The sequence below is a fragment of the Alligator mississippiensis genome, chromosome 7, assembly GCF_030867095.1.
Source record: "Alligator mississippiensis isolate rAllMis1 chromosome 7, rAllMis1, whole genome shotgun sequence".
NCBI lineage: Eukaryota > Metazoa > Chordata > Crocodylia > Alligatoridae > Alligator > Alligator mississippiensis.
The window spans coordinates 15,584,655-15,609,779 of NC_081830.1; the positions used below are offsets into that span (position 1 = coordinate 15,584,655).

The window sequence follows — 25,125 nt, forward strand, 5'->3', positions numbered from 1 at the left end:
CTCTGCGACCGCTCAGATTTTGCTGAGCGATCCTCCCACGAGATGTCTGGGTAATTGAAGTCACCCATGACAACCATGGTCCTGGAGCAAGCTGCCTCAGCCAGTTCCTGGGCAAACTCCTGGTCTAGCTCAGGACTTTGGGTGGGAGGTTTGTAAAAAAAATTAATTTATTTAAAAATAAATAAATAATTTTAAAAAGTTTCTACTCACCGGCAGGAGCGGGGGCTCTGGGGCCTAATGGCAGAGCCCTCCACATGCAGCACGGGGCAACAGGGCCTGGGCTGGGGCCACTACGACTATCACCCTGCCCCCGGCTGTGTGGGGGGGGGGGGCAGTGACCCCAACAGCAGTTGCTACTGCCAGTGAGTGCGGGGGGGATGGGCCTGGATTTTTTTTTAATTGCTGGGATTCTTGGGCCAGGTGGGGTAGTGACCGCTTTTTTTCCACTACAGGTTTTTTTGACCCTTTGATATCCAGGAGTCTGATTTTGTCCCTGCATGTGGCTTTGAGGCACTGCAAGGCGCACATGTATGCTTGGCTGGACTCGCCCACTGAGGACACAATCCACAAAAATTAAATCAAGTCCAACTCTATATCATGATGCAGCAGTTATTTAGCTGGGACGAGGTGCATCTAGAGTTCTGGTTTCTTCTCATAGGACAGAAGGTATTTAAGACACTCCTAGACAAAGCATTTACTGGGATGATCTAGTTGGGGCTGGTCCTGCTTTGAGGAGGGTGTTGGACTAGATGACCCCCTGAGGACCCTTGCAACCCCAATTTTCTATGAGTTGTATGATTTCTATGGCAGCACAAGCATGTTGCATTAATAGGTCACAGAATAACAATATAAAGAGCGATGTGATCAGAGGCCAGGACCCATTGCCCCATTCTAGTTCTCTCAATCTCTCCTTGCATGGCTTGCCTTCCAACCATTTATCACTTCTGTCACCTATCTCTGAACTTCTCTAACTTCTTCATATTCCTTCTTAAAATGTGGAGCCCAGAAATTCACACAGTAGTCTAGGTGAAGCCTAACCAGCACCATGTCGAGTGGTACTATCACCTCTCATGTTTTATAACTAATACTCCTGTTGTTGCAGCCCAAAACTGCATTAATGTTGCTGTAGCTACATCAAATTGCTGATTCATATTGAGTCTGTTAGCCACCAGACCCCCCCGCCGATCCTTTTCCACAAGTATACCACCCAGCCATTTATAACCTGATTTGTATCTGTGCTTTTGATTATTCTCCCCTAGGTGCAGCAACTTGCATTTCTTTCCTTGGACTTCATCCTGTTCTTTCAAGCCCAGCTCTCCAATCTATCCAGATTCATTTGAATTCTGTTTCTATCCCCTAAAGTATTTGCACTTTCTTCCAGTTTCACATCATCTGGATACTTATCTTTATATTCTGTGATCTGAATAATTGATTACACCAATTAGCAAACATAAGCCTTCAATTCTTCATCATCTTGCAATTGATGGGATTTATTTTAGGTGGCACAGACAGTAAAATTGATGCATGAAACATTACGTTCCTGCCTCAACAGTGTTAACACAAAATGACCCAAGTCAAGTGTTATTGTTCTTACAAAGCTACAGAATTTACCCACCACCTTCATTTTTTGTAACTAGGTTGCACACTAAAACAATAATTTCATGAGTTAATTCTAAAATAAATGTAAGTAAAGCAAAGTCATAAAACAAAGATGTGCATATTGTTTTTGGAGAGGATCAGCCTGTGGAGCAGTTGCTTCAGGGCAGCTTGGATCTCCCTGTTCCTCATGCTGTAGATGACTGGATTAACCAACGGAGGCACCACACAATACAGAACAGTTGCCAAGAGATCCAGAAGTGATGGGGAGTCAGAGATGGGTTTCATATAGGCAATGATGGCAGTGGAAAGAAACAGGGAGACCACGATAAGGTGAGGAATGCAGGTGGAGAAGGCTTTCTGCCGGCCCTGCTCAGAGGGGATTCTCCACACTCTGGTGAAGATCTGAATATACGACACAACGATGAAAGCAAAACAGCCTAAAGATAAAAATGCACTGAAGGCAAGAGTTGCCAGCTCTCTGCGGTATGTGTCAGAGCTGGAGAGCTTGAGCAGCTGGGGTATTTCACAGAAGAACTGGTTGATGATATTTGAGTGGCAGAAGGGGAGACTAAAGGTGTTCCCAGTGTGCATTGCAGAGTTGATGGCACCAGCAGCCCAAGCACCGGCAGCCATCTGGATGCAAGCTCTCCTCTTCATTATCATCTCATAATGCAGTGGCTTGCAGATGGCAACGTACCGGTCATATGCCATTATAGTTAGGAGTGCAAAATCAGCTGAATGAAAAAGGAAGAAGAAAAAGACCTGGAACACACATCCAGCATAGGAAATTGTCCTGGTGTTTAAGAGAGAATTGGCCATGGACTTGGGGACAATGACAGAGATGGAGCCAAGGTCAAGAATGGACAAATCTGCCAAAAGGTAGTACATGGGGCTGTGGAGGTGGTGGTCCGTAGTAACAACAGTGATGACAAGGAGGTTCCCCACCAGAGCTGCCAGGTATGCTGCCAGAAAGATGACAAAGTGTAAGATCTGCAGCTGTCGAGTGTCAGAGAAGCCCAGGAGGAGGAACTCGGTTACAGTGGTCCCGTTGGACATCTTCCTTCCCAGGGCACTGTGCAAGGACTCGGTAAAATAGAAGAAGGGCCGTGGTAAGGAGAAGAGTAACAAACTCAGTAGCTTTGATATTCCCATCAATAATGTGTCTAAATTTCATACTAAGAATGAAAATATTCCATTTTTTTGCCTCATGGAAAATTGGATTTTAATAAATTATTTTTTCCCTGGCAATACCCTACATAAAATAAAATATATTGATATTCCTTTGGAAAGTGAAGAAAACAGCCCAGCATCAACTCAGGATTTTTATTTTTAATTTTTTTTACTGTAAATCTGAAAGTCTATAAATTATCCATCTCACCTAGAAAATATATGAGAGAAACAAATGCATGTGAATAAATATATTATATAACATTTGATTGCCTTAGAGGTTCTATTCCCACCCCACCCACCACACCACTCCCTATAAACTGTTTAACTTTATCTGAATTAATAGCAAAAACATTAAAAATGTCTTTATTCACTCTTGGAGCTTTGAATCTATTATACATAAAATGCAGTATGATTTCTGTAGCCAGGTTTTCCAACTTTTAATGTTTTATAATCTCTGCATCTTACTAAGACAGGACACTTCACTTATGCATCAAACTTACTGAAATTGTTTTTGTGGAAATGTCCTGATCTTCTGTCACATTCAGGCTTCCCCTGCCGAGATCCTTTGCTCTTGTCCAGTTGATCTCTCATCTCTCCTCTGCACCAACCACTAGTCTAGGTCCCCCAAAAGCACAGTTAACTCAGAGGTCTTTCTCTGCTCCCTCTGACACTGAACGACTTGGGTAAATCCAATCAGGTTTCTGAGTGTGCAGCTGCCTTAAATCCTGCCTTGTAGAAAAGGACTGAAGCAAGACGGCAATTTTGCAGTTGTTTTCTTCCAAAGGCTCCTGGGACTCATTCCCTGGAGTCCTGCACAGCTCAGAAGGAAAAGCCCAGATGTAAACAGTCTGAGCTGTACAGATGTTAGCAGAACAGAAGCACCCACACCCCAGAAGCGAGCAGGTACTGTGGTCTGGGATCATGTTGAGCTGGCACATGATCCCACGTATGCTATCTGCCTGCACTGCCAACCCAAAACCAGCTAGAGCAAGGGAACAAAACGTACGAGCACCACAGGGATACTCATGCATCTCTGCAGAAACCACCCCCTTGCCCTTGCTCCTCCTCAGCCTGGCACCAGCAGGAGCGTGCCCAAAGAGAAGTCCACCGCTCGCTCCAAAGCCCCCATCCCCTCAAAGCAGAGGCATGCCACCCTGGGACAGTGGAGGAAAGACAGACAGAGGGGGCACAGTCCAAAGGCAAGCGAGCTCACTGAGAGCATTGGGGAGATGCTTGCTGTCAATGGCCAGCTATTCTCCCTAGTTGAGCGGCCAGGGTTCAGGTGGCTCATGGTGCTTGTGGTCCCATCATACCAAGTGCCCGTGTGTACCACCTTCAGTAGGATGGTGTTGCCATCCCTGTGTGAGGCATGCACAGAGTACTTGAGGGAGGACCTGTGCGAGGCATGTCCATAGGTGATCTTACACTTCACCTCAGACATCTGGAGCAGCCGGGCTGGAGATCATGCCTGCCTCTCCCTCACGGGGCACTGGTGTGACCAGTCAAGCTGTCGGTGGGTTCTCCTTCAAGCCGAGGTAATGGATGAGTCCCACACAGCAACAGAGACCATGGGGGCCATGAACCACTTCCTGCAGGCATGGCTTGCTGGGAAGGGCGAGCTCATCCACGGGTTCATGGTCACTGAGCATGGGGCCAATCTGGTCAAGGGGGTCCATGATGCCAACTTTGTTGGGATCCGCTGTGTGGCACACAAGTTGCACCTTGTTGTCACGGATGCCTTGGAGGGGGACAGGGCTGCCGGCCATGGCACTGCCACTACCAGCAAGCTCATTTCAAAATGCAGGAAGGTGGCAGGCTACATGCGCTGGAAGATCAAGGCGGGCAAGATGCTGTAGGGTAAACATAAAGAGCTGAACATCCCACAGCACAAAATCATGCAGGATGTGGAGACTCAGTGGAACGCCACATACCTGAGGTTTGAGAGGCTGGTGCAGCAACAGATGCCATCCATGAGATGGTTTTCCACTCAGCTCTGTTCAGGGGGCCACTGATCCCAATATCCCTGATCAAGGCCATCTCCCAGATCTTGGTGGTCCTAAAGTCCTTCCCCAAGGTCACCAAGAGCCTCAGCACTGCTGCTGCCCTCTTCAGTTGGGTGATCACCATAGTGAGGGAATTTGAGAGCCAAATGGAGAGCTTCCAGATCCATGTTCCTGGCTGGGGCAGGCCACTGTCACCAGACATGCAGGCACTGGTGAGGCAGCTGAAGGAAGGCATCAGGAAGTGGCTTGATCCCTTGCGGTCCAGTACAGTCCATGCGCTGGCCGCCATGTATGACCCAAGGGTGAAGGGCACCGTATGCGGCAGCCAAGCACTGAATCAGTGGACAGAGGTGCTGGTAAAGAAAGTCAGGGAGGCAGAAGGGTGGAGACAGGGGGACATGGAACAGGGGGATCCACTAGCTCATGCTAGCACCCCATCCGTGAACCAGTCTTGTCCTCCACCACAGGTGCTGCCAATATGGGCTAAGGGCCTGGCTTCTATGGTGGGGTCCAGAGTCACTAGACCCCAGCATCAGGCAGGTGGTGCTCACACCTTGGTGGTGGCATATCTTGCCAAGGATGTGAAGCCATTGCTGTGTGACCCCCTTGGCCGACTGGGCAAGCTGCAGCCAGGTGGTGCTGGATCTCCCACAGTTGCCTGGGAACACCTGTCCTGTCCACCGACCAGTGTTCCCAGTGAGAGGGTGAACTTGGAGATATGGGATAGGGCTATAGGGAAGGAGGAGGCCCCATGTCCTGGACATGACCACTAAAATTGACCCCTACCAGGGTAGGGAGACCTGGTGGGACTCCTGGTGGGATGGCAGCCCCATAAATGCCATGCCCAATGATCCCCTGGTGAAAGACAGGTAGGAGATGCCATAACCTCCAGCTAACGCATGCACATACACAGTCCTGGCTGGGAAATGCCCAGACCTGTCACATCTTTGACAGGCCTGATGCTTGCTAGTGGCAGTGCAGTTGTGAGGCTCCCAGCGTGCTTCGTTTAGCTGCCCAGGATGCCAGCTTTCAGGTTGAAAAACCCTTTGTCAGGCTGAGGAAATACCTGCAATTGATGTGTCTCCTGGTCCTGGATGGACTGAATAGTGAAAAAAAGCCAGAGGCCGGCCTGGCATGCAATGTAGACAAGAAAGCCAGTCAGTGAAAATGGAAATGGAGGTGTCAGGGGGTGAGGGACAGGCTGGGGTGGAGGGTGTGGCGGGTAGGGGGATGTAGCAGCACAGGTAACAGTGCAGAGGGAACTGAGGAGTCAGATGTCCGGCAGTTTGCAGTGTGTCAAAACCCCACTGTCTAATCTACATTGAGTCCATGAGTTTCTGTACCTGGGAGACTGATGAAGTGCAGTTCATAGGCCCAGCTGTGAAAAGTGGTTTGTAATTTGTTCCCTCTCACAATCAGGCCTGAGAGACTGGAGGCAGAGCATCTTTTTGGTGAGGAATGCACCCCCGCAGGTAGCTGGTTCCTGTTGTCTTGCATAGATGCTGGTGTGCAGTTTGTGGGCTACTTACTGGAGATAGTTGGCAGGTGTTGTGTTTGCAGCTGTAGGAAGTTGGCTTCGGTGCTGGTGATGAGGTTAGGTGTTTGTTTGAATGTGCAAATCACTTCTCAGAGCTGGGTCTACCAACTGCACTTCATCAGTCCCCTAGGTACAGAAACGCACGGATTCAATATACACAGTCGAATTTGGGCACATTGCAACCTGCCAAACACCTGACTGCCCAGGTCCCTCTGCACTGTTTCCTGAGCTGCTACATCCCCTTTTCCTCCCTACCCCCCACCCCAGCCTATCCCTCCCCCACGGACGCCTCCATTTCCATTTTCATTGCCTGGCTTTCTTGTCTGCGTTGTGTGCCAGGCCAGTCTCCACCTCTGTTTTTAACATGTAGGATTCATACAATACTATGAAAAAACCTCATTTTTTTCTTTTATTTCATGCATAAATTATAAGTAAAGCAAAGTCATGAAAGAAAGATAGACATGTTGATCTTGGAGAGGATCTGCCTTTGTGGCAGTTTCCTCAGGGCAGCTTGGATCTCCTTGTTTCTCATGCTGTAGATGACCGGATTCATCAATGGAGGCACCACACAATACAGAACAGCCACCAGGAGATCCAAGGGGGACGGGAAGTCAGAAATGGGCTTCGTGTAGGCAATGCTGCCAGTGGAAAGAAACAGGGAGACCCCGATAAGGTGGGGAATGCAGGTGGAGAAGGCTTTCTGATGGCCCTGCTCCGAGGGGATTCTCCACACTGCAGTGAAGTTCTGAACATACGACACAACGATGAAAACAAAACAGCCTAGACATAAACACACAGTAAAGGCAAGAGCTGCCAGCTCCCTGCGGTGTGTGCCAAAGCAGGAGAGCTTGAGCAGCTGGGGTATTTCACAGAAGAACTGGTTGATGGTATTTGAGTGGCAGAAGGGGAGACTAAAGGTGTTCCCAGTGTGCATTGCAGAGTTGATGGCACCAGCAGCCCAAGCACAGGCAGCCATCTGGATGCAAGCTCTCCTGTTCATTATTATGCCATAATGCAGAGGCTTGCAGATGGCAACATATCGGTCATATGCCATAAGCGTGAGAAGGGATAAATTTGTTTCCAAGAAGCAGATGAGACAAAACACTTGGACAACACATCCAGAGAAGGAAATGGACGTGGTGTTCAACAGGGAATTAGACATGGATTTGGGCACGGTCACTGAGATGGAGCCAAGGTCCACAATGGACAAATTAATCAAGAAAAAGAACATGGGAGAATGAAGTTCATAGTTTAGAGTTACAGTTGTGATGATGAGGAGATTCCCCATCAGGGCTGCCAAGTACGCTGCTAGAAAGTTAACAAAGTGTAAGATCTGGAGCTCCCAAATATCAGAAAAGCCCAGGAGAAGGAACTCGGTCACAACGGTTTGGTTGGACATTTCCCTCTTCAGTGCATTGTGCAAGGCCTGTGAAGGAAGGACAAGAAAGTGGCCAGGATCAGAGTTACAAATATAACAGGAGGGAATCTCATGTCAGAAACAGCTCGTGAACTAACTGCCAGTACTGTCTGTCTTTAAGTGCTGTAAAATTGTCAGTGGAAAGTGTTATTGCTGGGAATACATTTTTTTGAGTATAAATAAATTCCACAAAAGTCCTTATCTGTGAGCATGTGTATATATATAAAACCAAACAAGCTAAAAGAGACTATTTCAGAACAAAACAATGTTTATAATGATGAATATTGGAAATGCAATATCTCAGAGGGTTTGCCTTTTAATTGCTTCATGCTGTCATTCACCTCATTTCAGATCTCACTATGAACCCATCTCCCTTCATCAAGTTGGCAGACCAGAGTGGGGCATTTTGTATTTGATTTTTAATAGCAAAAAGGGGAAAAGCAAGAAGCTGAGCAAACATCAAGATGAGGCACACTGAACACAGCACTTGTGACTACGATAAGACGCTGGTCAATAAACTGCTAGCTCACCCCACTTTCCCCTTCCCTGGTATATACAGCATACGCACAGACAGCATCCTAAGTGTCACCTTGTCTGAAATGAATCTATACGATGGTTAGAAGCTAATTTATATGGTCCCCATCCTGATCTGGACGGTCATCTCTATGCCATGATAGGCCAGTACCTTCCTTCTGTTATCTCCACATTGGGTCAGTGATGTGTGTCATTTGGATACAAGAACTAGAAGCTCTTTTGGGCAAGGGATGCTCCTCACTGTGCATTTGCTCATCACACTTTGTTGGGTCCCCTGACCTTAATTTGAGAGGCACTTGGCTATGTAAAATATATTTTCAGGGGGATCACCTGCGGGACTTACTGATTTCTCCCTCTTCCAGGCATTTTTTGGAAGAGAACAACATCTGTATGCAATGACTGAGGTGGGATTGTAACACTGGTGTTGCTGGGCAAGACTGAATCTCTGCCATGGGGCTTAGAATTTAAGCCTAGAAAAATGGTTCTTATAAATATGGCTTTTGCTAAACACATACTTTTTCATAATGTATGTATTTTCTTCAAAAACATCAATTTATGAAGAAATGTCAATACAGGGATGGAGGGATAATTTGGTTTAAAATACGTAGCCTTCAGGAGCTTTTGATTGAAAAATCTCAAGTTGCCAAAACACTGAAATATGTGGGTTCTTGGTAGCAATTTCAGATTTCTAAAGGGAGTTGTTTTCTTTTCTTTCTTTTCTTTTTTTTTCTTTGACCAGCTAAAGACTTTTGAACACTTTACTATTAAAATGCTGAGAGCTTTCCAGCTGAATGTCATTTTCAGGTTCTTCAATACCCCACACACTGCCCTTCTTGCCAGCACACCATATTTAATTGCAATTAAAAACCTAATGCAACATACTTTGGGAAGTTTTTCTCAGCTTATGATAGATCCTACAGATTCCTTGCTTATTTTTCCTCTACTGATCTATCTAATTTCCACACACAATCCTCTTCTTACCAACCGCCCACAGTTAATTTGAGTAATAAACTTACAGCAATATGAAGTTTTTCTTAGCTTGTGATCTGATCCTCCAGTGCCAGGAGTCTTTGCTTATTTTCCTTCTACTGATCTATCTGATTTCCCTTTTCCCTGCCACTACCAACTCTTCACAAGTCAGAATACCTAAGTAGGAGCTTTCTCTCCACTCCAAGACTGACCTGGCAGAAGTAGATCCAAACCAGTTTCTTTCTGCAGACGATAGGGAACTTCACTGGTTTGGAAGAACTGATGCTGCAGGAAGGTGATTTATTCCCATTTCTCTTGTTAGGGCTTCTGGGACTTATTCCCTAGAGCCCAGCTTACCTCTGAAGCACACAACCGTGAACAAGCCTTCCTGGATTCATGCCTTTTTAAAGCCAAACTGTTTTGTTTTGATTCTTTAGTTTAATCATTTGTATCTATTGTTTCCCAATTCTGGGCCAGGCTATTTATCATCTGCGGTAGGTGTGTGCAAAGTGGCTAGTATTCACTTTGGATTCAGCCGATAGTGATTCAATTCAGTGATTCAAATCACTGTCCCGAATCGATTCAGTCAAATGTGATTTGGAGATTCAGATGCTGCCAAAATGGCCAAATCTTCGAATTGAACAGGTCCAATCCCCCCACCCACTCTCCCAGCCCCATCAATGGCTGCCTCACCTGGCCCCAGCATCCAATGCACCTAAAAAAAATAAAATAAAATACAATAAAAAATAAAAAATGCCCCACACTCAATGGCTCCTGCCAGTCAGGGGGGCAATCCCCACTGCCACCCAATACTCTGCCATGTGTTGGGGTGCTCTGCCATGAGCCCCGAGAGGCTGCGACAGCTGTTGCAGCAGCTGATGAGTGCAGGGCCTTTATTTTTGTTTAAGTATCAGTTAACCTCAGGGTTACTGTGCCTTAAGAAATGGCCCAGTGGGTGCATCTACACAAGACACTACTGCACAGTGGTTACTGCATATTGACTCAGTACTTGTATAAGTTAAGTATTAAATCAATGCCCAGTAACCAGAGTTACTACACAGTAGCACCAGCAACCTCCTTTATGGGACACAACTGTGCAGTAGCCTAATAGTACCATAACCTTCGCCGGTGCACTAAACCGGGAGATATGCCAGATTTCAGATCCTGAAGGTGCCGGTAGCGCTGGGATCTCCCTCAGGCAGATCTGCTGACTGGGCTGTCCCTAGGAGGGGTGTGGCCCTCAGCCTCACCATCCAAGCATTTACTCCAAACCCAATGAACAGATGGGTTTCTTTATTATATATATATAACTGTATACAGGAAGGGAGAGAGATTAATAAAAAAGAAGGCATGTATACATCTATATGTTATCAGTAGAGAATAATAAAACCAATCGTTTGAATACAATCTAGCAATGTAACCATAAATGACTAACTCTGACAGAGGGGGTTGTTCCCTTACACCAGACTCCTGCACTGATTACACCCGCCTGGTCATATCCTTTTGATTAAAAAAAAAACAGTTCCCTTTTAGAATGAATCCTCTGGTCTCATTGTAATAAATAGCAACATAGTTATTGGTAGGATCACCCACTAGATGGTATGAACACAGCTCCTGTCATTCTTGAGGCTCTGAGCCCCTTCATCAGGCTGGACCTCACGTCAAAACCTCTGGGCAGATAGTGCGGGTGAAGGGTTTCCTCTTATCGCTTCTGTAAATAAAATGCCTGCAAATGCTACAGTATTAAATGTCTCCTCACTCCCCACCTCTGAGGTTTGTGCCTTCTTAGCCGTGCCTCCTCTCGAACTGTCTCCCCTCCTGCGCTCACAGTCCGGCACAGGGGTTCCCCTCCCCTGTCAGGTCCTTTGTTCCTGCAGCCCTGAGCCCTCCTGGCTCAGACCGGCCTCCCTCCTGCAGGCAGTGGCGATGCGTAGGGGGTGCACCCCCTGACAGGCTGTGTTCCCAGCTTAGGCGATGGGCAGGTGGGAGTGCTGATTGCCCCCCGTGAGTGCCAGACAAGGGGATGGAGCATGGAAGAAGCACCACGACTATTTTGGGGAGCGCTGTGGCCAGTTCCAGGAGCACTGTATCTGCTTCACGGTCAATGCACCACCCTGTTGGCAAGATTGGCCACCCCACCCCACCCCAGCCTACCCACTAACTGACTGGTCACTGGCAGGGCATATTCCCGCCCTGGCTAAGGTGGCACTAGTCACCCATGCCTGCAGGGTTCTGACCTGGCAGCTCCCAAACAGCCTACCAGCTGAGGTTGCCCATTCCCTTTCCCTCTTCTCCTGGGGACACCTGTGTCCAAAAGTTGCACAGCTTCATGCCTGGTGAGGAGATTAGCTCCAGATGGTGCTATACAGGCTCTTCCTCGTCCTGATGTCAGCTCCTGAAGCAAGTCTCAGTTCCCGTTCCATAGGGGCAGTGCGGGGCCTGCACCTCTGCCCACATCTCTCTCAAAGCTGGATTTGGATCCATTCGGAGAAAGGCTGGAACTGTCCTGAAGCGGGGGACACCTCCCAGCTGCACAGATCATGGGATCCCAGGCCCTATGAAGCCCTTGTCTTCTGAGCACATCTGAAAGCAGCAGAAGCACACACATCCCTGCTGCAGGGGAATACCGAAATCAGCCTTCCCTTGAACCGGGCTGGGAATGGCTGGGGGCTGCACACGCTGTACGTATTGCCCTTTAAATTGAGCAGTGCTGCAGTGGGGAGAGGAGGAACCAGGCTCAGACCCACCAGCCAGTTGGGGGACCTCATACATCAGGATGAGGCTGTGATCCCACAGCCACTCACCCTCCTTGGGTCTGGCCTTCGATCCTCTTCATTTCATGTGATCCTTGTTTCCCACCTAGGCATGCTAATGGTGTCCTTAACAAAGTCAACAGAAAAGTCCTGGTGCTGCTTCCTCCTTGTGACTCCCCTCTCCCCAGTCTCAAAAGTACTTGCCACCCTCCTCCCCGATCCCACGGGGCACAAGGCATCACCCCAAGCCAGCACCATCGAGCTGCACTGGGATCCTGATCTCCACACAGGAGCCATGGACAGGTCCCCCCACCCCCTGTCCTTTGTGGCCCCCACTGCCTAGGGTGACTGGGAGCAGATTGCTAATCTAATGCCATCTACTCTAATTCTGCACCCAGGAACAAGAAACTCCAGCAAGAACTGTGCTGGAGTTCACTCGGCTGTGCTCATTGCATGAATAGATGCACCCAAGGAACAGCGTTGTTGTATTAGGACCAAACATGTTATAGGAGAAAGCAATACTCTCCCTTCCAGTCCTAGGATCCTATGAATATTTTGAAACAGGCAAGTGAGTTTGAGACCTTAAATCTCATTTAAAGTAAGCATTGTACTTGCTTTAGGGTTGTTTTTGTTTGTTTGTTTTTTTAAACTCTCAACCTGTTTAAGCAGCGGTGAACAGATATTTATGGTCCTGAACTTTTTTTCCCAGTGATCTGGTAACCCTCCCTTACTATGACCAAACACAGTATGAAGGCTTGGAATTAATGAGACAGCTGTTTGCAAACCAGCCAAATGTAGTTAGGCACCCAACAATGCTAGAGCACTTTTCAGCTTCCTAGCCCTCTGAACACCGGACCTCAAGGCTTTTGTGGAAAATGATGTGCTCTAACACAGATCAATGAGAATCTGTTCTTCAATGGTGTGCCTTCCTCAGCCTTGAATCATTTCTTTTGCCATTTGGAAACTCAACCCCTCTATCTGCATCAGAAATAAAAATGTCTCCATAACCAAATCTCCATGAATGTTCTCCTTGTGTATCCTCTTCCTTGTGGTGCAAAAGAGACTTGATTCATGGTTTACTGTGGGCCCAAACTGACAGAGTTGCCTAATATATGTAGTTCTCATCCTTGCCCTGAAAACTTGCAGTCAGAGCCTAAAGGAAAACAAAAGATGAAGCAAGCTTTCAGGTTTAAAAACCCTTCGTCAGGATGGGGAAGCATCTGCATTTGGTATACCCTCTTCCTGGCTTTTAAACCCGAATGCTTGCTAGAAAGAAAAATGTTTCTGGCTATTTAAGTTGACCTAATAAAAGGTATGCGATTCACACAAAGAACCTGGTCTGCCTGTGTCCTTAAACCAACATGGGTACAACGTACACCCCTGTTTTACATCTAATACTCCTGTTGTTGCAGCCCAAAACTGCATGAATGTTTCTGTCGCTACATCAAATTCCATGTTCATATTGAGTCTGTGACCCACCTTTTCAACCATGATACCACCCAGGAATTGTAACCCAGGCTGTATTTGTGCATTTGATTCTTCTCCCCTATGTGCAGCAAGTTGCATTTATTTCATGGCCTTTGTTTTATTGTTTCAAGCCCAGCTCCCCAATCTATCCATATCCATCTGAACTCTATTCCTGTCCCCTAAAATGTTTCCATTTCATTCCAGTTTCATCTGGAGATTTGCCCGTATAGTCTGTCATCTGAATAATTCATGGCACCAATTAGTAAACAAAACTCTTTAATTCTTCATTATCTTGCAATGGATGGGATATATTTTAGATGGTGCAAAGACAGTAAAATTGATGCATGAAACATTACTTTCCCACTTCAGCAGTGTCAATCAAAATGACAAAAACCAAGTCTTTGACCTTACGAAGTTACAGAATTAACCCACCACCTTCATTATTACTATGCAAGATTCACACAATACTATGAAAAAAGATTAATTTCATGTGTAAATTAGAAAAGAAAAATATAAGAGAAGGAAAGTCATGAAAGAAAGATGGACATATTGTTCTTGGAGCGGATCAGCCTGTGGAGCAGTTTCCTCAGGGCAGCTTGGATCTCCCTGTTCCTCATGCTGTAGATGACCGGGTTCATCAATGGAGGCACCACTGAATACAGAACAGCCGCCAGGAGATCCAAGGGGGACGGGGAGTCAGAGATGGGCTTCATGTAGGCAATGCTGGCAGTCGAAAAAAGCAGGGAGACCACGATAAGGTGAGGAATGCAGGTGAAAAAGGCTTTCTGCCGGCCCTGCGCCAAGGGGATGCTCCATGCTGCGATGAAGATCTGAACATACGACACAATGATGAAAGATAAACAGCCGAAACATAAAATCACACTGAAGGCAACAGCTGCCAGCTCCCTGCGGTATGTGTCGGAGCAAGAGAGCTTGAGCAGCTGGGGCACTTCACAGAAGAACTGGTTTATGATATTTGAATGGCAGAAGGGGAGACTAAAGGTGTTCCCAGTGTGCAGTGCAGAGTTGATAATAATAGCAGTGCAAGCACCGGCAGCCATCTGAACACAAGCTCTCCTGTTCATTATTATCTCATAATTCAGTGGCTTGCAGATGGCAATGTACCGGTCGTATGCCATGATGGTGAGGAATGCAAGATTGGCTGCAGAAAAGAGGAATAAAAAAAAGACCTGGGACACACATCCAGCATAGGAAATTGTCCTGGTGTTTAAGAGAGAATTGGCCATGGATTTGGGGACAATGACAGAGATGGAGCCAAGGTCAAGGATGGACAAATTTGCCAAAAAATAGTACATGGGGTTGTGGAGGTGGTGGTCCATAGTTACAACAGTGAGAACAAGGAGGTTCCCCACCAGAGCTGCCAGGTACGCTGCCAGAAAGATGACAAAGTGTAAGATCTGCAGCTGCCGAGTGTCAGAGAAGCCCAGGAGGAGGAACTCGGTTACAGTGGTCCAGTTGGACATCTTCGTTCCCAGGGCACTGTGCAAGTCCTGTGTATAATAGAACAAGGGCAGTGGTAAGGAGGAGAGTAACAAACTCAGTGGCTTTGATATTCCCATCAATAATATCTCCAAATTTCATGCTAAGAATGAAAAAATTCCATTTTTCTTCCCATGCAATATATGAATTTTATAAATGATTTTTCCCTGGACATCTCTACATAAAATAAAATATTTTGATATTCTTTTAGAAAGTGAAGAAAATGTTAACCCAGCCACACCTCAGGATTTTTTTCCTTTGCTTTAAATCTGGAAATCTATCATTTTTTCAATAGATCTCACCTAAAAAATGTATGCTGGAAACAAATATGTATGAAATAAAATATATTATATATAAAAGATGAATTCCTTAGAGGTCCCAATCCCACCAGTCTCCTCTTCCCTCCCTACTTCTAATGTGCTGTATAACATTATCTGCATTCATAGCAAGAACATGGAAAATGTCTTCCTTCACTCTTGTAGCTTTGAATCGATTATACATAGAATGCAGAATGATTTGTGTAGCCAGGTTTTCCAACTATTAATGTTTTAATATCTCCTCTGTGTCATACTAAGACAGGACACTTCACCGATGCAGCAAACTTACTGAAATTGTTTTTGTGGAAGTTTCCTCATCTCTTGTGTCACATTCAGGCTTCCCCTGCCGAGCTCCTTTGCTCTTGTCCAGTTGATCTCTCAGCTCTCCTCTGCACCAACCACTAGTCTAGGTCCCCAGAAGCACAGCTAACTCAGAGGTCTTTCTCTGCTCCCTCGTCACTGAATGACTGGAGTGAATCCAACCAGGTTTCTGAGTGTGCAGCTGACCTCAACCCTGCCTTGTAGAAAAGGAATGAAGCAAGCTGGCAATTTTTCAGTAGTTTTCTTCTGAAGGCTCCTGGGACTCGTTCCCTGGAGTCCTGCACAGCTCAGAAGGAAAAGCCCAGATGTAAACAGTCTGAGCTGTACAGATGTTAGCAGAACAGCAGAGCTCTGCTCTGATTTAATCTCCCTCACAACACAAGTCATGGGATCTCCGAGAAGGCCCTGAGCTTCTCTGTCTTGCTCAGTTGTCCCTGTTAGCCAGACGGAGCACCTTAGGATGTATGGAGGCAACAGATTGCAATTGTGTTAGTTCCTTTGTAGTGTTGCATTAGAACATAACACTGTTCACCAGAGCTCCGCAAGGGATGACGAGAGCAAGTGGTTATAAACTACTGCAAGAACATTTCAGGCTGGACATAAGGAAGAATTTCTTTACTGTCGGAGCCCCCCAAGGCCTGGAATAACCTGCCATCAGAGGTGGTTCAAGCACCTACATTGAACACCTTCCAGTGAAAATTGGGTTCTTATCTTGCTGGGATCCTATGACCCCAGCTGACTTCCTGCCTCTTGGGCAGGGGGCTGGACTCAATGAACTTCCGAGGTCCCTTCCTGCTTGAATGTCTATGAATCTATGAAATATGACAGCCCCTCAGACCACTTTCTCCTGACTCATATACACACAGGGTCCCAGGTCTCCTTAAACCCAGGGATCTCACACACAGATGGCCCCCTCTGCCAGATTACGCCCACGGGGTTGCCTAGTGGAGGCACTGCATGCAGCTTGCTTTCTGGATCGGCTACATGTGCAGCTTGCAGCATTTGTACAGCTCTATCCCTGCACGCTGCATGCAACACAAACCAGCCTCAGCATCATGCACAGCATCAGATGCTTGGGGCCAGCCTGGAAGCCATGCTGCGGACAGGATGCAGTGCCAGTCTGGGGTTCATACTGCATGTAGTATTTGCACCATCCTGGGCGCATCTATATAATATAGTAGTATATAATATGTAGTGATCAGCTACAACGATGTAGTTTATCTCTGTGAGAACGTAGTGTTGGCGTGCACTAGCCATGTCACCACCACTACTACCTAATAAGAGGTAGCAATGCGCTACTGTGCATTCATAGATCCATAGATTCATAGATGTTAGGGTCAGAAGGGACCTCAATAGATCATCGAGTCCGACCCCCTGCATATGCAGGAAAGAGTGCTGGGTCTAGATGACCCCAGCTAGATGCCTATCTAACCTCCTCTTGAAGACTGCCAGGGTAGGGGAGAGCACCACCTCCCTTGGGAGCCCGTTCCAGACCTTGGCCACTCGAACTGTGAACAAGTTCTTCCTAATGTCCAATCTAAATCTGCTCTCTGCTAGCTTGTGGCCATTCTTTCTTGTAATCCACGGGGGCACCTTGGTGAATAAAACCTCACCAATCCCCTTCTGTGCCCCCGTGATGAACTTATAGGCAGCCACAAGGTCACCTCTCAACCTTCTCTTGTGGAGGATGAAAAGGTCCAGTTTCTCTAGTCTCTCCTCGTAGGGCTTGGTCTGCAGGCCCTTGACCATACGAGTGGCCCTTCTCTGGACCCTCTCCAGGTTATCCGCATCCCTCTTGAAGTGCGGCGCCCAGAATTGCATGCAGTACTCCAACTGCGGTCTGACCAGCGCCCGATAGAGGGGAAGTATCACCTCCTTGGACCTATTCGTCATGCATCTGCTGATGCACGATAAAGTGCCATTGGCTTTTCTGATGGCTTCGTCACACTGCCGACTCATGTTCATCTTGGAGTCCACTAGGACTCCAAGATCCCTTTCCACTTCCGTGCCACCCAGCAGGTCATTCCCTAGGCTGTAGGTGTGCTGGACATTTTTCCTCCCTAGGTGCAGCACTTTGCATTTCTCCTTGTTGAACTGCATCCTGTTGTTTTCTGCCCACTTGTCCAGCCTATCCAGGTCTGCCTGCAGCTGTTCCCTGCCCTCCGGCGTGTCCACTTCTCCCCATAGCTTTGTGTCATTTGCAAACTTGGACAGAGTACATTTCACTCCCTCGTCCAAGTCGCTGATGAAGACATTAAAGAGTATCGGTCCAAGGACCGAGCCCGGCGGGACCCCACTGCCCACACCCTTCCAGGTCGAAACCAACCCATCCACCACAACTCTCTGGGTGCGAACCTCTAGCCAATTCTCCACCCACCAGAATGTGTAGTCATCCAAGTCACAGCCTCTTAACTTGTTCACCAGTATGGGGTGGGATACCGTATTGAAGGCCTTCCTGAAGTCTAAGTATACGATATCCACCCCTCCTCCTGTGTCCAGGCATTTTGTAACCTGGTCATAAAAAGAAACTAGATTGGTCAGGCATGATCTGCCTGCTACGAACCCGTGCTGGTTTCCCCTCAGCATAATTTGTCCTGCCGGGCTCTCACAAATGTAAGCCTTGATAATTTTTTCAAAGACTTTGCCAAGGATGGAGGTGAGACTGACTGGCCTATAGTTGCCCGGGTCCTCCTTCCTCCCCTTCTTGAAAATAGGGACCACATTGGACCTTTTCCAGTCCTCCGGGAGTTGGCCCGTATGCCACGAGCGTTCAAATATTCATTTATTGCTAGTGCGCAGTAGGGTTGGAAACGATCCATGCGCTGTCAGGACTCTGCAGTCCTGGCAGGTACAGAGCATTCATTTAGCATTCATTTTGCACTTGCTAAAGCTAGTACTAAATGTCTGCACAGTAACAACTGCCCAGTGGGGCGGACATGGAGATGCACCCATTGACTGTGCACGCTGCATCCTGCATGCAGGGTGGGTCAACGAGCCCAATCCAGACAAACCCTCAGTCCAGTACGCAGGGCTGATCTGGCACACGTGCTGCATGTAGCGCGCATCTCAGCCCAGTCCTAAGCCGTGTACGGCCCATGCCAGGCAGGCAGGCTGAACAAGGAGCATCAAGGGATCAGAGACCGTGCATGGACCTGATTTCTCTTGATCCGTACCTGCAAGATGCCAGAGCCTGATATGACCAAATGTGTCTATGTGCTTCAGCCTCCATGCTAACTTCCTGTAAGGCAGCTCCCACTTGGGACAGGGGTTCGTTGGAGTCCAGAAGCTAGAAGTTTTATGGTGTTTAGAATTTGCTCTCTTTATGCATGTTTCCATGGCCAAAAACAATGATCCCATTGCGGGAGAAATTTAAAAATATCAACCTTTCCCAGTCCCCAAATTGGGAATTTTTTTTTAATGAACCAAACAGTGCCAAAATATTTCATTTTGACCTTATCAGTTTTGTCTGGACTTCATCACAGCAGTTGGCAACCTAGAACCCATGACCCCATTGTATCCCCCCTGTGGAGGAAGGTCTTTGGCCGCTTTTGGTAACAGAGGCCTTCTTTGACCCTGCGTGGTGCTGTACTGCAGCTGGGCAGCAAAAAGAAGCAGCACTGGGGAAAAGTGGTAGTAGTCACCTGGTTTTGGTATCAGCCTAGTTTTCCCCAGAGCTGGGTCAGTCTGCCCTAAGAGTGGAAAACGTTGGTGATCTCCCACCTTATCATATGGATGTGTCCATTACATAGAGTTACAGAGACATCCCATGAGCCCTCCTTGCAACCTTCAAGAAAAAAGGGTTTTGTCTTCACAATGTGGAAGACAGCACTTTCTGATGGCATCTCTGATTGGGAATCTCCTTGATATCACAGTTATCATTCTTAACCGCCATCTCCACAGCCCCATGCACTTCTTCCTGATGAATCTTTCTATCCCAGACCTTGGAACAATCTCTGTCACCACCTTGAAATCCTTAGCCAATTCTCTGCTGAACACCAGGTCCTTGTTCTGTGCTGGATGTGTCGTCCAAGTCCTTTTCTTCTTCTTCTTCCTCGCACCTGACTTCCCTTTCCTCAGCATCTTGGCATATGATCGGTACACTGTCATCTGCAAAACGCTGCACTATGAGACAATCATTAACTGGAAAGCTTGCATCTAAATGGAAACCAGTGCATGGATTTGTGGTTTTCTATTCTGTGCCCTGCACACTGGTAACATCTTTAGTGTATCTTTCCACCAGGTTAATATCATCAACCGGTTCTTCTGTGAAATCCCTCAGCTAATCAAGCTCACTTGCTCTGACTTGTACCTCACACAGCTGGAGATAATTGCTGTTGGTGTTTGCATAAATTTAGACTCTTTTTTTTTCATAATTGTATCATACAGTCAGATTTTCTACACGGTGCCCAGCTCAGCAAGGACAACACAAAGACTTCTCACCTTCCTTCCTCACCTCAGTGTGTCTCCTTGCTTATTAGCATGGGCACCTGTCCCTATATGAAACCTAGCTCCAGCTCCCCATCAGCTCTTGGCCTCATAGAAGCCATTCCCTGTTCTGTGCTGGATCCACTAACCAAGCCAGTTATGTACAGCATGAGGAACAAGGACCTTAAATGTGCCCCGTGGTTGCAGCTCCTTCTCCTCCCACTGCCAGTGTCCCCAACAGACCCAGGCAACGGGAGCCCCAGTGCTGGCCATGCCCCAATCCAGGTGCAGGCTCTGGCTCCACAGGGTGCCAGGTTCAGGAGGGAACAGCAGTCGTGGTGCACAGGTCCTTTCTTGCAGGATCTGCTCCCAGTCCAGGTGGGACACCTGCAGGGGAGTGCGGTGGAGACAGTGCCCGAAAACTCGCAAAGAACATTTTTCCATTCATTATATTTTTCAAATTAAAATATTGCATCTACCCAATAAACGTGCCTTTCACAATGGCCACAGTTTTGAAGCGTTGGATGTTCAGTGCATGAGATATTGCAGACTTTTTAATTAGAGTGGCTTCCAAGACCTGCTCAAAAATGGCACCCTCTTCCCCCTGCCCCAGAGCATGTGTAAAGATGCCCATATGCAGACATAGGGAACTGGAGACAGATCATGATCCCACCAGTTGTCTTGAGAGACCAGACCAGTCCATGGCTTTAACACCTGAGGTCTCTATTCATGCTCTATTTCTGTGTGAATGATACAGATAACTTGATGTGCAATAAGGCTGACGGGCTCAGGGATGTAGGCTGGAGCAACTCTTTTCATACCTGGCTTACCTGTTCATACCCAGCCCATGTGAACAGTGGCAAAGCAGCTGCCCCTGCTCACGTCCGTTCAAAGACCTGCTGATTCCTATTCTCCTAAAGCAAGCCCTAGACAAGGAATGACAGGACCCACAAAACATCCCACCCATCTAAACTCTTCTCAGCTGATAACCCTCACCCTCCCACCCCAAAACGCACACGCACACATGCACACACACGCACACACCCCCCAGCCTCAGCTGAGACTATGAACTGAATAAATTTTCTCAGCCACTGTGTCTGAGCTTTCTCATCCAACGTCTTAGAGAGACTGCCACTGTCTAGAGGTCCTCAACTCAACTCCTCCGCAGGCTCTCTACTTATTCTATCAAATGTTTGCCACAGGCCTTTATTGCTGGTCAGAGCAAAAGCTATTCCAATAGGTGCTGTTCTTCCATTTAACCAAAGAGCATTAAATCCAAGGTAGAGCAGGTCAGCTATGAGAGAGGCAGGGTGTGAAGGCATACAAGGGCTAAAGATTAGGAAGGTCCTACACTAGGTAGTAATGGAAGTCAATTCTGTTTCATCACAGAGTGAAATGAAAGCCCAAGCTGTGTGCAAATGACAAAAAATGTACATGTGTAGCTGCATATATGCATTTGTCTCATAAAGTGAAGTAGAATCTGGCACCAAGAACTAGGAATTGTTCCAGTGTAAGTATTTCCATATATACCTTTCTCCTACCTGAGCTGGGACCCACGTTTTATTGATTAATTATCTGTTCACATCACTCTCAGTGGCATTGACATCAGTGACTTGAAATAGCATAATTTTGGGTGAATTCGTAATGATATATTCTTTACTTTCCTAACGTCCTCCCAATTTGTTTTCAAAAACCTACTCTGTGCACACATGAAGTTCATTATCCTATTTTTACCTCACTTGCTTTTAAATGAAACTAAAGGTTAAATGTAGGTTAAACAACTGTTAGGGGGCATATTGAAGCTTCAGTCCTTACTCATGCCATACGTAGCTTAATGCAGATCTTTGGACCTGTGAGTCCAGAGCAGAAGCAATAATGCTGAGCATCATCATAGAATCATAGCATTGGAAATACCACTAAGGGTCATATGGCCCAACCCCCTCCATCCTTCCCTATTTAGGAAGGGAGAACAGTTATTCACCCTCTTCTTTATGGCAAATTTTCAGATATTTGAAGCCTGCTATGATCTCCCTCTTAACTGCCTTTTCTGCAAGCTAAAGATGCTTAGTTCTCTCAATTTCCCCTTGCATAGGTTGCCTTTCAACCATTTTTAATTTTTGACTGCTCCATATTCCTTCTTAAAATGTGGAGCCCATAATCACACAGTAGCCTAACTAGCATCATGTACAGGGGTCCTATCACCTCCCTTGTTTTACGTCTATACATCTGCTATTGCTGTCCAAAACTGCATTCACGTTTTTGTAGCTATGTCAAATTCCTGACTCATGTTGAGTCCGTGATCCACCAAACCCACTGGGTCTTTTTCAACAATGCTGCCAGACAGACATTTATAATCCCAGCTGTATTGGTGCTTTTAATTATGCTTCAGTAGGTGTAGCATTTATTGCCTTGGACTTCATCCTGTGGTATCTAGCTCAGCTTCACAGCCTATCCACATCCATCCAAATTCTTTTCCTATCCTCTAAAGTGTCTGCAGTTTGTCCAAGCTACACAGAATCTGGATATTTGCCTGTACATTGTGTCATCCAAATAATTGATTACACCAATTGGTAAACAAAAATCTTCACTTTGTCATTAAACCCGAATGCTTGCTAAAAATTTTTTTTCCCAGTGATTTAGGTTGATTTAATGAAAGGTATGCAATTCACACAAAGAACCTTGTCTGCCTGTGTCCGTAGACACACACGGCTACAACGTACACCCCTGTTTTACATCTAATACTCCAGTTGTTGCAGCCCAAAACTGCATTAATGTTTCTGTAGCTACATCAAATTCCATGTTCATATTGAGTCTGTGACCCACCTTTTCAACCATGATACCACCCAGGAATTGTAACCCAGGCTGTATTTGTGCTTTTGATTCTTCTCCCCTGTGTGCAACAAGTTGCATTTATTTTGTGGCCTTCATCTTATTGTTTCAAGCCCAGGTCCCCAATCTATCCACATCCATCTAAACTCTATTCCTGTCCCCTAAAGTATTTGCATTTCATTCCAGTTTCACACCATCTGGAGATTTGCCTGTATATTCTGTCAGCCGAATAATTGATTGCACCAATTAGTAAACAAAACTCTTTAATTCTTCATTATCTTGCAATTGATGGGATATATTTTAGATGGGGCAAAGACAGTAAAATTGATGCATGAAACATTACATTCCCACTTCAACAGTATCAACCAAAATGACAAAATCCAAGTCTTTGACCTTACAAAGTTACAGAATTAACCTACCGCAATCATTTTTAATATGCAAGATTCACACAATACTTTGAAAAAAGACTAGTTTCTTGTGTAAATTAGAAAAGAAAAATCTAAGAAAAGGAGAGTCATGAAAGAAAGATGGACATATTGTTCTTGGAGCGGATCAGCCTGTGGAGCAGTTTCCTCAGGGCAGCTTGGATCTCCCTGTTCCTCATGCTGTAGATGACCGGGTTCATCAATGGAGGCACCACACAATACAGAACAGCTGCCAGGAGATCCAAGGGGGACGGGGAGTCAGAGTTAGGCTTCGTGTAGGCAATGCCGCCAGTGGAAAGAAACAGGGAGACCACGATAAGGTGAGGAATGCAGGTGGAGAAGGCTTTCTGCCGGCCCTGCTCCGAGGGGATGTTCCACACTGCTGTGAAGATCTGAACATACGACACAACGATGAAAGCAAAACAGCCTAAACATAAAAACACACTGAAGGCAAGAGCTGCCAGCTCTCTGCGGTATGCATCAGAGCAGGAGAGCTTGAGCAGCTGGGGTATTTCACAGAAGAACTGGTTGATGATATTTGAATGGCAGAAGGGGAGACTAAAGGTGCTCCCGGTGTGCAGTGCAGAGTACATGGCACCAGCAGCCCAAGCACTGGCAGCCATCTGGATGCAAGCTCTCCTGTTCATTATTATCTCATAATGCAGTGACTTGCAGATGGCAACGTACCGGTCATATGCCATGATGGTAAGGAAGGCAAGATCAGCTGCACAAAAGAGGAACAAGAGAAAGACCTGGGACACACATCCAGCATAGGAAATTGTCCTGGTGTTTAAGAGAGAATTGGCCATGGATTTGGGGACAATGACAGAGATGGAGCCAAGGTCAAGGATGGACAAATTGGCCAAAATGTAGTACATGGGGCTGTGGAGGTGGTGGTCCGTAGTTACAACAGTGATGACAAGGAGGTTCCCGACCAGAGCTGCCAGGTACGCTCCCAGAAAGATGACAAAGTGTAAGATCTGCAGCTCCCGAGTGTCCGAGAAGCCCAGGAGGAGGAACTCAGTTACAGTGGTCCAGTTGGACATCTTCCTTAGTGTATTTTGCAAACCCTGTGGATAATACAAGCAGAGAAATGGTAAGGAGGAGAGTAACAAGCTCAACAGTTTGGATATTCCCATCAATAATCTCTCCTGAGCAGTGTTCCAATGTTTCATGATACAAGTGCAGAATATTTTCAATTAATTTCTGCCCCCTCCTAAAATTTTGATAATTAAAATAAATAATAAATATTTCCCCACTACATTATATGAAATGTATTACAAACACCAAACCAACTAAAAGAGAATACTGCAGTCAAAAGCAAGTTTTATAACTATTTGATTGGGACTGCAAGAACATACAGGGTTTGCCTTTTAATTGCTTCATGCCCTCATTCTCCTCTTCCTCTCCCTACATATCCAGTTTCACTGTAAATCTACCTCCCTGCAGCTCCCGAGTGTCTGAGAAGCCCAGGAGGAGGAACTCAGTTACAGTGGTCCAGTTGGACATCCTCCTTCCCAGGGCACTGTGGAGGTCCTATGTATAATAAAATCAGGGCAGTGGTAAGGAGGAAACAAATTTATTTCCCATCAATAATGTCTCCTTATCCGATTTCCAAATTTCGTGGTAAGAACAGAGATTTTCCAGTATTTATCCCCATTGCAAAGTTTTATTTTTAGTACATTATTTTTCCCTGAAGAGACCTTACATAAAATAAAATATTTTGATATTTCATTAAAAAACTAAAGGAAATCTTTTTTTTACCCAGCCGCAGATCAGGCATTTTATTTTTTATTCTGCAAGTCTACAGTTTTCAACCAATATCAGCTGGAAATATTGTGCTGAAAGAAACAAATGTA

General features: G+C 46.3%; 2 protein-coding genes across 2 annotated transcripts; both read right to left on the reverse strand.

The window, feature by feature from the left end:
* Positions 1-1,698: 1,698 nt before the first annotated feature.
* LOC132251830 (olfactory receptor 14A16-like) lies at positions 1,699-2,655 on the reverse strand. Its single transcript, XM_059731752.1, has one exon. It carries the CDS (start codon positions 2,653-2,655, stop codon positions 1,699-1,701), a length of 957 nt encoding a protein of 318 aa, XP_059587735.1.
* Positions 2,656-4,585: 1,930 nt separating this feature from the next.
* Positions 4,586-24,312, reverse strand: LOC132251831 (olfactory receptor 14A16-like). Its single transcript, XM_059731753.1, has 3 exons — positions 23,422-24,312; positions 19,528-19,694; positions 4,586-4,619 (listed from the first exon to the last, which is right to left on the reverse strand). Exons 1-3 carry the CDS (start codon positions 24,310-24,312, stop codon positions 4,586-4,588), a joined length of 1,092 nt encoding a protein of 363 aa, XP_059587736.1.
* Positions 24,313-25,125: the final 813 nt, after the last annotated feature.

What these genes read in the sequence shown, in the direction of transcription:
- LOC132251830 (XM_059731752.1), bottom strand. Translation starts at nt 2,655, where the DNA reads ATGTCCAACGGGACCACTGTAACCGAGTTCCTCCTCCTGGGCTTCTCT.
- LOC132251831 (XM_059731753.1), bottom strand. Translation starts at nt 24,312, where the DNA reads ATGTCCAACTGGACCACTGTAACTGAGTTCCTCCTCCTGGGCTTCTCG. An exon ending in GGAACAGGGAGATCCAAGCT is followed by an intron (nt 19,695 to 23,421) that starts GCCCTGAGGAAA and finishes AGCGTTTTGCAG; the next exon opens with ATGACAGTGTACCGATCATA. An exon ending in GTGACAGAGATTGTTCCAAG is followed by an intron (nt 4,620 to 19,527) that starts GTCTGGGATAGA and finishes TTTACCCTACAG; the next exon opens with CATCTTGCCCGCCTTGATCT.